Source organism: Lissotriton vulgaris, chromosome 4_1 (genome assembly GCF_964263255.1).
Source record: "Lissotriton vulgaris chromosome 4_1, aLisVul1.2, whole genome shotgun sequence".
Classification (NCBI taxonomy): Eukaryota; Metazoa; Chordata; class Amphibia; order Caudata; family Salamandridae; genus Lissotriton; species Lissotriton vulgaris.
Window position 1 is genome coordinate 1,745,745,758 of NC_141691.1, and position 15,196 is coordinate 1,745,760,953.

The window sequence follows — 15,196 nt, forward strand, 5'->3', positions numbered from 1 at the left end:
GCTGCAGTGTAAACCACAGGGCTGCTTTCTCTTTCAGCCACGGATCTGGTGCTGAGGAAGGTGGTCAACTTCTCTGACTGCACCGTGTGCCTGGACAAGAGAAACGCCAGTGGGAAAATCGAGTTTTACCAGGATCCGCTGCTGTACAAGTGCTCCTTCAGGACCCGCCTGCACTTCACATACGACAACCTGAATTCCAAGATGCCATCCGTTATTAAAGTAGGTGCCATCCTATTGTCTTTTAGATTCACGCACTTGGGCATCTCGAGAACTTAACTAAATTAAACATTCATTCGGGCAGAACTGGGCTCGCTTATTTGTTGTATAGAATACGTTCACAGCAGAAGGCAGAACTGTGGCCTAAAATATGCATCTGAAAGGGGCTACTTTTGCTTGTTCTTGAAGTGGCGCCAGGCTTGCAGTCTTGAAGTTACGTGAGGGGTTTGCTTTTTACAGTGTTCTTATTAGCAGTTTGGAGTAGTTGTTGGCTCTTCCCCAACTTTGGGAAAAAAACTTTTTTTTATAAGGAATTGTGTATTGATATAAACAGTACCAAAAACTGTGTATGGCTATGTGTGAATGTATTATTATTATTTTTAAAACACACGCACACATTTCAGACTCCATAGATTGTCTTGTTGCACAACGGCCGATTTGGGGATTATTGGTGACGGAATATCAGATGCAATTCACAAGCAGGTGCTTTTTGTTTAGAACAGTTGTGAAATCTGTTCAAATTCAAACCAATATGTGGAAACAAGACCCTAGCAGGCCGTATTAGGTGCTAATCTCAAAATACATGCCTATATTTTACCAGCAGTGACACACAATGCAGAATTTTGAGGCACTATTATGCTTGATCTAGAATAGCATATTATTACGCACTTCCTAATAAAATTGGCAGTAACTATACATTGTGGTATACTGCTTATTTGCCCCGTTAGACGTTTGGTTATTGTTCACACACATATTTTACGATCTTTGGGGATGTGTGCTTCATAGCAGATAGGTCAGTGAGCATTGCCAGCTAAAAGGTAGTTGTCTTGGAAGAACCACAAGGAACTGTGACCACTGTACCTCTCCAGGTAGATCGCAGAAGGTGGGAACAGTGCTGGAAGTGAAATCCTTCAGAAGATCATAAAGCCATTCAGTTTAGTTTTGAGGTCTTACTTTTACTTATCCCCTTTGTAAGAAAGCATACCTCCAGATAAGAGTTAAAGACATGAGTGCACAGTGCAGCATCCTGTGGTTGAGTAAACCAAGTTTTATCGTCACTGGTCACCAAAAATGCCACTTTCAATGTTTGTGGCAATTTACGGTGCGTCCGGTTGGTGATCCGTCAGCTTCTGTCATTCATATGTGTCCTGTGGTCCAGAAAAGCAGCCAGGCTTCTCAGTGGGCACTATGAATGTAGGCAGTAACTGCATTCTCAACTTACATTCCCACTTCAAAGTTCTTCTCTCCAGTTAAGCATGGAAACGCCTCCCACTCACTTTATTTTTATCTTGGTTGACTTGGATAATCTCCAGCTTTAAAGAAAGACCTACAGCTGTTCCACGGGACTGGCAGTCCCGGAGATGTCCATTATTGGACCGAGCAAATATAAATAGACCTGCATGCAATTTGTGGCGGCTCCTCCGATTGTCATTCTTTCGCATTGCAAATGTACTTCTTTACAAACTTTCACTGGCGATCGACTTGTCCTTTGGGAAGTCTTTTGGACCTCCTACAAAAATTTCGGAAAATCAGCTAAAATGTTTCGTTTGGCAATATTTCTCTTTTTCTGAACTGGTCGATATAAAGTTTTCTTAAACACGCTACCTTTCAGGGCGCTATTTTGCAACCTGATCTACATTTCCTGATTCTCAGAACACAAACAGAGTGTTAACACTACAAAAATAACGTGTAGAGCTGACACATTTTTCTGGACTTTAAATATGATTTTTCTCACCTTATTTTATGGCACACAATATTCCCTCTAACCAGTTCTTTTAACAGTCATAGATAACCTTTTTTGCAGCTACTTTTCTGTGGCTCCTGCTTTTTCATATTGACAAGAATGTGACATAGATGCCTCAAAAATGACAGCAAACTTAGACTGCCATGGTTAGCTTTCCTGACCATTGTTCTCGATTGGAAACACCACAGTTCCTTCTGTGAAACACGTGTTGTCTCAAGTACTTCCAGGTCAAGTGTCACATTCAGAATGAACCTCTTCTAGGAACTCAGTAAAGGAAAGTGCCGTCTCGTATTTGTCTCATCCAGGACAAGTTCCAGATGCATTACTGGAAGTCTTTGTTAGCTCAAGACATTAACTACTGAAACCTCAATTGATATTTTATGTAGCGCGTACTATCTCTGACAAGGCACTGAAGAGCTTTGTGGGCAAGTAGCATGCTTCTCCTTGGGAGCATAATATTCGTGAGTAGGCAAGTGTGAAGTGAGTGATTAGTCAAGCTATTTTCATTCGAACCCTTGCAATTCGGCTTTTTCTTCTGATGCAGATTAGTGAAAATGTGTGCAGTACCAGTTAATTCTGAAAACTACACATTATGCTCGAAAATAACCAGTGGCTGGGGGCGGGGGTGCAATATTTTCCCCTTTGTATAGCTTATATAGGCTCTTGAGATACAGTGAAAGAATTCCATAATCCTAAATGTTCACTATTTTACAGTAGATATCCTGGTTTACTGAAGTGTTATTATTTGCATGTGTCGTCAGGTCTTGCATCTCTGCGCTTAGCTCTGCCACTGGAGGTGGAGTGGTTCACCCTATGTTGTGGCAAATAATGGTGTGGGGTGTCTGCATGGTGTTACTGACAGTGGACATGCTCTGACGTATACATCTCCTGGTCTTTGAGCAAGGAGGATAATCCGATAAAGACAACCAGTACATCTTGGGAGCTCTGCATAACCAATATTAATTGTATTCTTGAGCTGGCGAGTAGTTTTCTTTGCACTCTTCAAATCGTGTTTTCTTTCTTGAAGCGCTCCACCTACTTCCCCTGTTGCACCAAGGGCTTCCCAATATTAGGCCATTGTTAGCAAGAGAAAGGTAAACATTTTAAGGATTGTTGAAAAGAACTTAAATTTATGCTTAAAAACATTCTAGTTTATCTTCTGCTTACTTCACACTTCAATACTTTACATTTTTACAACTCCTTTTGCTTGCACTGCAGAATCCTAAAACATCACACTGTAGTTTCATTTTAATACGTTATGTACTTTGTAGCAAGAAGCAATGCAATTTAAAATATCACATTTCCCCAAAGACGAAGTTAGTATGAATGTACACAAAGACTCACAGTCTCTTTTAGTTACACTTTGTTCATCCAATGAATCTATCTGCTGACCTTCACTTCATCAGGAGACCTTTGCCAAACATTGGATTCTCTCCCTGTTTCTGCAGCATTCCCCTGCATGTATACATCTTTTCAAGCCTGACAAATTCTACCACATCAGTGGTCCACCAGAACCATTTACACAATAGGGCAATTGGACACACTTTCCACAGAAGAGCATGTCACTTTGCCCATACAAGCGCATGGCATAAAAACGACAACATCTGCCCCCATCACCTGTGTCTGGTGATAAATCTGAGCAGACCGTGATTTATGAAGATTTTTTCTGAAGAGCTGTGTAGACACTAAGTGTGGTTTGTAGTATGGTGGACATCCTGAAAAATTACAGTTTGGCACCTCTGCCACACTGGGGAGGAATGGTGCAAATTTGTTTTCCCCATCACACTTGCAGCTGCTTTTTGACTTGTGACAGCACCTAAATTCATAGTGGGAGCTGCACAGTGCCGGACTGGCCGTTGCGGGCACTGGGCAATCCCCCGGTGCGCCACAAGGGTGGAGGTCGGTTTTGGGCCCCTGGGGGCCGTTTTTGTCACAGTTTTTATGCAGCATAGCTGCAAAATCGGCCCCGGCAATGAGCTCAGTCGCACCCCCAACCTCCCCCCAGGGGGGCTGGCCAAACACTTTGCCGGGGCCGGTTTTGGTTCTGAGTCTGGCCCTGGAGCTGCAGAAGACTACAGACTCGTTGGCGGCATTTCTTCACCTCCGCGACTCACCCCTTCTTCTCACTTATGGTTCTCGGCATTTTTTTCTATTGTCCATCTTAATTCCATCCCCCATCTGTCGATTTTTTTTTTTGTCTCACAGAGGCTGAGCATCCAATGACCTCCTACAATGTCATGATTAAGAGGGAAATTGGAAAGAGCCCTAAAACAAAGAACTATCAATCTTACATCTGGCGTACCTTTGGTTTTTCTGGAATGTGGAGAAAAATAGCACTTTCCATCTCAATATATTATAAGTAGGGCTCCCGGTTTTATGGTATTACATTTTTTGACATTTCCGTCTGTATTTATCCATATTTATTTTTTGTCAACTTTATCTGAATTTATACTAATTTACTATGGGTTTTGTGAAAAAAGTAAAGCTGCAACTGGTATATTCCCGCATTTATTTAACCAATAAATATGCAGACATGCTTGAATGCCTGCCAGGTTTCAGTAATAAGAACACCTGCAGAAGATAAATCCATGCACCTATATGCACATTTCAGTATCAGCCTTGTGCATATCTACTGCTGTTTAAGCCTCTTTACAAAAATTCCTTTTTTTTTTACTCCCTACCTATCAATCCACACAGTTGTTAGCCTGGCAGTCATGGCAAAGTGTATTTAGAATCTCTCAAAAAGCACCCAATTTACGTTTTTATCCACATTTAAACATTAATACAGACAAGAACATAAATGGTTTTCTGTCTGTATTTATCTGTAAAAATCAGTAGAAACGGAAAATGGGGAGCCTTAATTAAGAGACAAAGGTCCCTCCAAAACGATTAAAGAACAATGGTGCACAGAACCATATTAAGACCTTTGTCGAAATTCTCCAAATGGAGATACAATGTATTTATTAAACAAAAAATCATAAAGCATAAATATGTACATAATAAGGTGTGGGTAAAAGGTTGGAGGTCAACAGATTTCCAAACCTCCGGCATTTACACATTTACTCACTTCATAAGTAAATGCTTATTCAAAACAGTCACAGTAAGAAAGACATCTTTTGCTCCACATCAATCTAAATGAGCCAGTTTAGAGTCAAGATGGTATCAGTCGACAAAGTTTCGATCCCAACTGGGTAAGGGGGATCATCATCAGAATACACGAGTATATGCCTGAGAGATAGCCTGTATTAGGCAAGGAGTGTGAGAGGAGTGGAGGGGTGGGGCAAAAGAGAGAAAAAGGTATGGGGGAGGCAAGAAGGGGTAAACAAGACAGCAAAGCAAGAGAAACAATAAGAAGGAAAAAGAAAGGAAGAGGTTAGATAGGTGACACAATACGGCCGGTAATGCAAAACACTAATGTGTGGTGCATGTTAATGCCAGGGTAGGTGAGATGCAAGTGAGCTGCTGGCCACTCTGTAGGACACCCTGAATAAAAAAAATCTACAAAACAAACAAGATGTAATGGGCAGTACATGCATGGGAATTCGGGTACCGCGAGTAATGAGTGAGACCAGGTCAAGATCAAGGTTCGGCAAGCAGTTAAGCCGATAAGTGAGCAAAAGGTGGAAATAAAATGTGGAAAAAAACAGTATGAACACTGCTCTCGAAGTGAGGTGAGGTTATCAACCATAGAGGTGTGCTAGCCTGTCGGAAGGCAAGGGACACGTCCCTTAGGGTATTCCAGAGCAATAGAACCTTAGGTTAACACCCCACTGAATGGGGCCTAATTGCTTAAGGTGCAGTAACAGTTTGAGGAAAAAGGAGAAATAGTAAACTAAGTGAGATAGCTTACAAGTAGCTAAAAAGCTCCCTCAAGGTGTTAGAGTGACTTACTGGTAGAAAGAGTACAGGGCGTCTGGCAATGGCGCTCGGAGGCGGGAGAATTGCCGTGATCGAGCTGCAAGAATAAAGTATAATAGAGGAAGATGAGGGAAAACGGAATTTAGAACCAACATGCGTGTGAGAGTGGAGGATCGTGAGTACGGCTTACCGTGAGGTACACAGGAAACAGAGGAGACCAGCTATAACGGTGGCTGCAGTCCAACGACGATCGAAAGGTAAAGTGCAGTGACTCAGAACGTCCAAGATAAAGGCAGCGCAACTTTCAGCCATGTGCATGCATGATGGGGCGCCTGGAAGTACTAGTATGTGGGATCAGAAAGCAGAAACCAGGGAGAAGAAAGGGGTGCCATGATGGGCAATGCGTGAATGTACGTGCAGGTTATAAAAGTGTGGTATAATCAAGCAGATAGATATGAACCAGGGAAAATGAAAAAGAAGTATTAAATTAATTTGAAGGCCGAGGTCAATTAAGAACGGACATGCAGTGTATGGTAATATACGGTAAAAAATGGGAGATCTATGAGAAAGGCATAATGTTTATGGCAGTACCGATTTGACATAAAAGGGGGAGAAAGTAAATAATCGAAGAGCCACTACCTGAGCATAGTATCAAACTCCCATTTGAAAAGAGATAGTGTGAGAGAGTAACATATACTAAGATTGACATTGTCCGCTATATTGGAAAGGCATGTGGTAACCCGTAATGGAAAAATCAGCGTATCCATACTGAGCAAATCCATGAATATACCGACATCTGACCAAATATAGGAAAATCACATTCCGAATTATAAATAAGTGACATATATAGGATAATAAAGGGAACTCATTCATCCTATTACAGGGTCATATATTACATTGTCAGTGTCAATATTACATTGGTCTAAAGCAATACAAACTGAGGGAGAGTAGGCCAGAAGGCTGACAAAATTATTGGAGCGGTTCACAGATTAGATCAGTGGCCCATTCCACCGTTCTGTTAAGTCCAGTGTGTAGGCTATTAGTTCATTGGATCCATTTCAGTTCTTCTTTGTTGAGGATGGTAGTGATGTCTGTGCTACACGGTGGTAGTTGGATTACATTGATGATTTGCCATTTTAGGTCATCCTCTTTGTGTCCTTGGTCCGTGAAGTGCTCAACTAGTGGTGCGTTCGGTGTTTGACAACTCAGACGGCTCCGTTGTTGGCAGATCCGAATTCTGATCTTTTGAGTGGTCTGACCTATATAGATTAGGTTCCAGGGACAAGAGATGGCATATATAACATTGCTGGTGTCACAATTTGAGAAATGGCTCATTGTTATGTTGATGTTTGTAAAAGTAAACTATTTGCTTTTGATGGTCATATGGCAGATGCTACAACCTCCACATTTAAAATGTCCCAGTACAGGTGGTAACCCCCACATGTCAGTGAGCGTTTGGGATATTTTTTTGGGGGTAGGGTCGCTTTGACCAAATGGTCTCTAATGTACTTGTTCTTACAGAATCCGTTTCTTTACCTAATTGGAGGCAGGAGAGAAGGTAGTCGCACACACTAAAGGGTCATTCTCGGTTTTAGATTTGGGTGTCAAGAGTACTTCGCGTGGGCAGTACCAAGCTCGTTTCAGTGACCTACGCACAAGTTCGCGCGGGTAGCCCCTGTTTAAGAGTTTTTGCTACAAATTTTTGGCTTCCTGAAAGTAATCCTGTTTAAAGGAACCGATCGTCCTTATACGCAAGAATTTCCATCTCAAGGCAAAAATGATAACATAGACACAATAACATGTATGAACAATCTAACATTCATACTTTTATTCCCATCTGGCCTCCCTTTTTCACACTTTCCCTCCCTACTGAACAGATAAATATCTGAGCAGATCATCTATTACCTTTCCAGTGATACTCTTTCTGCGCATTGTATTTGTAAAGGCAAGGGCTTTTTATTAACAAATCTCAAAATCTCTGATTGCATGTCTCTCCTGTACGGTTTGACACAACATATTTTATGAAGTGTTGCAATATATCCTCCAATTTCCTGCAATGGTCCAGCGAGTAAAGTACCATTTTTCTTATGCTAATGTGGATCAGACATTAGGTAACCTCACAAAGCCCTTTGACGCCCGTGGTTTTTCATCCAGGTGCTTATGGTGCTCAGCCTACCTGCCAAAAGGAGTAATATGGCCAAGGCACACTTTATTTAAAGAGTTTCTAAAGCTTCACATTAACTCGAAGCCATCATAGTGCTGTACCTTGGTATACGGCCAAAACATTTGCAGAAACCTAATCTATCAATCACTAAGTACTATCTGGGCATAAAATAAACACAGTTCATAAATGGGAAATACAATTTCGTAGAAACCCAGAAAAGACCAGCCTAGGAAATTCAGCAAAAGCTATGTTTTTTGTTACAGAAAACTGAGAGATTCCTATAGTCAAAATGATGTTGGCAGAGAATCCCACAGCATCCCTATACTTTACCTATGAGTGACTATTTTTTACTTGGAGACAGTTTACATTTTGAAATCCCCAGGCTCATGATGTCTCCATTTTTGGTGCTTTAGCGTCCCTCTTAGAATGTACTTTTTTTCTGCTTTGGCATGTGGGCTTCATGGAGTCTATGTATACTTGCATACTATCTTGTCAGGAATACCCAGTAAATTCTTAAATGTGCCATTCAGGAGCTTGAGCCCCGCATCTATTTACTCGATAATTTTACCCCAAAGCACATTTACCAAGGGGCAGTCCAACAATATGTGTGAGAGTGCCAGTGTGACCACAGGCTCGCAGTCCCTACAGTCAATCAATCAGTCAGCCGTGGACTGCAGAATTATATGGGTGTAATGTAGTAGTGATACCTTTCTTTCAGTTTTTTTCTGTAAGTCAAACACTCCTAGCGAAAGAGGCTGCCTGTTCCCACTAACACTGTGGAGTCTGCTCATCACCTCTTGGCTTACTTAATTGTGTCTGCCCATGTATTTGTCCATTTAAACATGGCTTACTCTCCAGCTCATTTCAGACCATCCAACTAAGAAAATACCCACTTCCCATAGACAGCAATACATTCAAGGCTCTAGCTCACATTTTCTGACTAACTACATATATGTGTTGGTGAGACAGTAAAGCAGTTTGCTGAACAACAATTTGCATTTCGGTTGTGCCTGTATTACAAAAAATGCATGAGTGATTTAGGTAAGGTATTTCAGTGACACCCTGTTCTTGGTCCTCTGGCTTTATATGGCCCTGCACACAGTCCATCAGAAAAGTTGTGGATTAAGACTTTACTGCATGGTGATACTTGAAATGCACGCATGGGTGTGGTGCGGCACCCTTGCCACAATGCCCCGGCCCAGTAGTCCCCATGCAGGCCAAAGCCAGGTATACCCCATGAATGCTGACAAACACCCTGGTGGAAGGTCTCTTGGAAGAAAGTAAAGTGTTGTGCTATCCATTTGGGGACAAAGTGTAGTTGTAGATGTGGGACAGGCCTTCTATTTTGCAGTGACCCTCAATTTAGTAATCACACAGTGTCCTCTGTAGCAAGAGACATTAATATTTCCACTGCCTAGAAAGTCTGGCAACAGCAAGGAATTCGGAATGGGGCATAGAGTGGAGGAGCCAACGGGGTTGGAGTAATCCCACCGTCCACCTTAGCCCGTTTGTAACCACAGCCTCGAGGCTCCAAAATTAGCTTCCACATAACAGCTAGCATCATACTTTATTGCCAGTGCAAGTATAAAGGAAGTACTTTAAACTGTAAACGAGCCAAACATGTTCCCCTCCTTTTGTCTTTTTTTGTTTCTCTCGGACACTACTAAAAAGCGTTAAGCAGTTTCCTTCTTGGGAAAAATATGGTCTCTACCCTCAGTCACCACCTTGCTAGAATCTGCCTGTCACCGCCAGAAGCTCAAGAAGAAAGTGCCTCTCTGGAGCGCACTTGATCTTTGACCCAATCCCGCCTCCGTAAGTGTCTGAATATTTTGACCTCTTGGAGGCGGATATTCCTGCCTTTGCTTTATAGTGCTTTACTAGCTCCATGTGAAAAATTTGTGCCAGCCTTTTACAGCCCACTTTTTCTGATTGTCAAAAAGTCAAACTCGTATTACTTGGTGAAAATGTGGGATTGCTAAAAATAGCTTGTAATGGAAGTAATCACATTTTCACACCGAGATGAAGGTCTGTGTGCCTGCGGTATCCTTATGACGAGGCTTAACAGAATAGACGCTACATTATAAACATAACGTTTGCCTCTAAATGATCAGACCAGTTGTCAGGACCTCATGTTCTTCACCCAACCCTTCTCACGTAGGCATTGTAACTACCGTTCACTCCTCCACCCAAATATATACATACTCTTTATTTTTTGTATTTTTTTTTCTTCCGAAGTTTTATATTGTGCAAACTTCACACAAAGGTATCAGAGCGCTTTACATGAGCACCAGGTGCACTACAGATGGACACATTCATTTTGTTAGGCAACGGGAGATTTCGAGATTTGCCCAGAAGCACAGAATGTTGAGTGTCCCTTGTCGAGACTTGAACCCGGTTCCCCAGCTTCGAGGTCGACCGCTGTAGTAGTCGGCTACATCCTCTCCCCTATAGAGTGCTAGAGTGGCATGATGCCACAATAGACATCATGTGAACCCTATACAAGTGCCAACTAACATAACGTTAGTCTCCTTGTGTCCACACCACCGTATGCCTTTGTTTTAAGTAAATCTGCTATTCAGAGCTGGGATATATTTACTTTTTCTTCGCTCACTAATGAAGGAGCCTATTCCATGTTTGTCTTGAAGCTGCCGGAGGGATTATTTGGTAGGCCTATGTTGAGAACATCACAATAGTCCTTGCAAAGAAGAATTAAAGTGCAGACCATCATTTTCCGCATAGTTTCCGGTAGTACAGGAAGGACTTGTCCCGTCAATTTCATAAAATAAACCAATGATGGAGTTAATTTGTTTGCTAAAGGAGAGGCTCTGTGTCCACCTTAACCCCAAGACTTTTCACCACATCCTTTAAGAATAGGAGCGGGTGGCAAAGTCTTCTGGCCACCAGTCAGGGGCACAAGACCATGAGTCACCCCAAAAAAGGGGCTACTCAGCCTTGTCCCCAATCAGTTTCAAGGAATTGGACCCCATCCAATCAGAGCTTTCTTAGCTGTGTGTCAGCTGTGGCTGTCTATGCACATTGGAGTCACAAGCAGAAGAGAACACAATTTGTGTGTCATCCGCATAGGACATTAGTGCAAATAAACTTAGCAATGGTAGTTATGTAAATGTTTGGCTGCAAAATAGGCCCAGAGGAACTCAACACTTCAATATTCCTCTTCTTCTTCTTCTTATAATCAATTTGTAAAGAGCAGCATACTCCTAACAGGCATCTTGGTGCTGTAAACAATCGCAAATTGATGAGGAGATAACTGCTTGGTATTCAAATATCCTTCTTTCATTTACCGAATAGTTGGACTCCTAAATATCATTCATTTATTTGGGAAGAGCAACCCTTTTAATTTCTTCCTGAAACTGAAGATTTTCAATTGCTCTAAGAGGAGGGGGCAGCTTGTTCCAGGGTTGCGCTGCCTTGTATTGAATGGCACTCCCGCCCACCCTAGCTTTCTTGAATCTAGGTATACAGACCAGGTTTGCCTGCGCATTCTTCCTGGTTTATAGATCCAAAACATCTTTTGTAGCGGTACTGGACCTAAGCCATTTATGGCAGCCTTTAGCACTGGATCTAAAAGGCTTCATATACACTGCCTGAGATCTATTGCACAGGAAGGATATCAGTTACCAGCCACTACACTGCTATGCCACAGATGCCAATCTTCCTGAGTCACTTGGCAATGGAGAGGGCTTAGATTTATCAAAGACTGGGATAAGTTCTAATAAAATCAGTGGAGTGCAACCTCCACTATCTAGCCTTGCGTGGATGCCATCGGTGACTGCAAGTAAAGCAGTCTCAGTGCCATGTAAGAGTTAGAGCCCTGATTGGCCAGCATCAAACAGATTTTTGGACTAAATGTCGGGCGACAACTAGAGGTTCATCCGTTTTTCCAGAATACTAGCTGCAAAAGGGAATAGTGAGGTTAGCTGATTATTTTTCAATCTCACTTAATATAATCCTAAACTTTCGACTGCTGTTGACATTGAAACATTTGCGGTCACCGAGAGATCTACAAACTGCCTTGGCAACATCCATTCACTGGCTTGGAATTTGAAGGCACTGTTTGAGTTGCATGAGTCAGAGGTGGGTGAGGGTCAGTTTGTGGGGATAGTGTTCTGAGGTTTGCAACTGGCCTATTCCTCTGCAATGCTTCGTGAAATCCACCTAAACGTGCAATAGAAGGCCAAAGCAATCAAATATTGCAGCCATTTCATTAGAAGAGTATTACAATTTGTATAGTTTGGGTTTGCAATACTCTGAGATGATGTGTTGATGTGATCATGGCGGCTAATAAACACACGCATAGGACTGCCAGCTGTTTAATCCGGAGATGTACAAAACTGAAAGCCATTTCAAACAGTGGAGAATGGCAGGCATTGGCCTGTTGATTATTGCAATATGTTCTTTCAGCAAACATTATGGCTTTCATTCTTCCATCTTGCACAAATTATGTGACATGAAGAAGCTACAGAAAATTGCAAATTCCGAATGGTCGTAATAATTCTTTCCAGAAAAGGCAATAACAAAGCCTCTCTGCCATGCCGGAGGATAAATAAGGCTTCTACATATACTGGAGGGCTATATGTGGAGGAAATGTTCTGCACAAATGTGTATTAGACATGCATCTTGCAGTGATCTCCAGTGTTCTGGGAGCTGGTACTCCTGATTAAAGGAATGCCCATGAGTCAGCTCTTAAGTATCCATCTGAATTGCTCAAAGGAATCCGGCTTTAAGTCACAATCAGACATTGTGAAAAGAAATCTGACATGTGGCTCTTTGTCTGTGCTTAAAAATGGCTTTGAAAGATCTCTAAAATAGCAAGAATTAAAATTGATATTGATGACTACTAAAAAAAATCTAGTGTGTTTGGATTCAACAGCCACATTTAAATTATATAAGACACTGATCATGTAATTAACTTTGATTTATTCTAATTTGGATTCAAAAGAAGGGCACCACATGTCAAACTTCTGATATTTAATCTAAAATAAATTACTGCCAAAAAACAAGGGTATTTGTTCTTGTTTCTTGGACGGTTGCTGGGGGTTTGTATACTGCTACATTACATCTTATAGTGGCCTCTAAAGGATATCAAATATCCTTTAGGCTCTTTCAAGCAGCCCTCTGTCTCTGGACCTGATCATTCCCGGCCTGGACACCGGGTTCGGTTTTGCTGTGTGCAAATGCACATTTGGTGAAACTGCAACAGGGGCTGTGGGGAGGAGCACAACCCAGGCCCTGCCCAGTAGCACTGAGGAGCGAGCATACAACAGCCTAGTAATACCTTGTCCTGACACCCACCCACTTAACACCCCGCCCAACTTCCACTGGCCCTCCAGTTGGCATTTTCTGCCTTCTCTAAGAAAGTGGAAAACGCCAGTGGATTTGTCCCTCGGTTAGGAAAATACGACTAGAAAAACACTGTGTTTTCAAGGTCCGCCGGGTTATTAAGCATTCTGGGGATACATCCTGTAATTGTTAGATTTTGGTGCTGGAATACCGACTGGAAGCAGAGATTCTGGCTCCCCAGTATTCCTATCCCAAAATTCAGCAAACATGTTATGAGGACCTTAGTGGTGCTTCCGGTGTGGGAGATAACGATATTGCTATCTTTATGACTAGTAAAATGCACTGTTTAATATGGTTGCAGTGACAGTATGATATACATACTGTATGTCTTTGGGGGTAACTTGTTTGTTAACTTGCCTGTGCTCAAAACTGTGCTTTGGCGAATCTTAGTGTATAACAGAATCAGTGTGTGTACCTAGTACTTTTCAGTCAGTCAATGCCAATGCCTGAGCTGTTGTAGAGTGTGCTAGAATAAATGAAAACATCATTGGGACTGAAACATGCAAAGGTTCTAATTTATAAGACATTCAAAAAACATAGTACCAAAAAAATGTTAAGCAGAGGTACCTAATTAGGTGATAAATATGCATGCTTCTTTATTGATAATTAAATGTTCAGAAAAATTCTTACCTGCCTTTAACCACATTAAGGCCACATGGTCCTAAACCGCTAAAGTGCATCATCTTGTTGATTTAATAATATTAGCCTGCACACTCACCACCCACATAAAGGTTTCGAAGTATGCTTTATGTTAAGTCCTAAAGCCATTGGGCAATGATGCTATTTCTATAACATATTAGGAATTTAAACAAATGGTTTGATTTAAATTACATGTTTTCAGAAGCAATGGAAGAGTCTAGCGTTCCACTTTGTGAAGCTGTCTGCGAGTGAGAACCGTTCAGTATGTCGGTGAAACCTTTGTCTCCACTGCTTCACTACATGTTATTTTTTTTCAGTGAAAGCACTTTTCAAGTCAGTCATATGTGTGCTCATGCTCACACTTTCTCTTGTAAATTTGTAGTGAAGACCATTAACTCTTCGACAGTATCGAGTTGCAGAATTTAATAGCTAATTGCGAGGCCAAAGATGTCCTCCTGGACCCACGCACCACCGCTTGTTTGAAGAACATTAATATAGTTTTACCCCTTCTCTTGTGCAAATTAATCAGTGTGTCTATCATAGCGAACTCCGCATCCAGCGATTTGAAATTCTTCTGTTTATTAAACTCTCCTTAAAAGCCTCTAGCAGCTTGTGTTTTTCTCTTGACTTTACGCGTTTGGAAAATTTGATGTGAATCAATGGTAACTCAACTGTATTTAGCCAGCTGTCTGTCTGACTAATTTTCTGTCCGGTTCTAGGCCAAATCATGTCAAAAAGCAGTCCTGCTGTCCCTGTATATATATTTTTCCTTTGCCACCTAGTGCCCTATGTCACTCTACATCATCCTACCCTTCAGTAACCCTCCTCTGTGGTTCTGTCTCCCAGTGGCTCTGGAACAGGTTGAATCGTGTTTGTGTGAGAACTCATCGGTAAGGCTTGGAGGGTTCCTTCTTTTCACCCACGCTATTGTCATGGGTAATCCCATTTGAATCTTCTTTGTCACTGGCTTTATTTTTTTTTTTACACCGTTCCCCTTCTACAAATCATTAACAATCTACTTTGGGTGGCATATGTATGCAGATGATACTTACTTTACCTGTGTGTGTTTTTCATTGACTAAGGCCGGGCCCACCATCTTTATTGGTCCAGTACTTCAAGCAGAGACCGCTATCTGAAGCTCAGTTAGTCAAGACTAAGGTGATAACTATGGATACAGTCCTATCAAGCTAAGCCAGTTACCTCTTAACAGACTC

At 41.8% G+C, this 15,196-nt stretch overlaps 1 protein-coding gene across 1 annotated transcript in view; it reads left to right on the plus strand.

Annotated features, from left to right (window-relative positions):
• Positions 1 to 15,196, plus strand: part of VPS13B (vacuolar protein sorting 13 homolog B) — a 2,999,480-nt gene that overhangs the window by 159,419 nt on the left and 2,824,865 nt on the right. Inside the window, exon 6 of the mRNA XM_086966051.1 lies at positions 38 to 219. Within this exon, the coding sequence (XP_086822177.1) occupies positions 38 to 219 (182 nt within the window). The remainder of the gene's footprint in view (positions 1 to 37; positions 220 to 15,196) is intronic.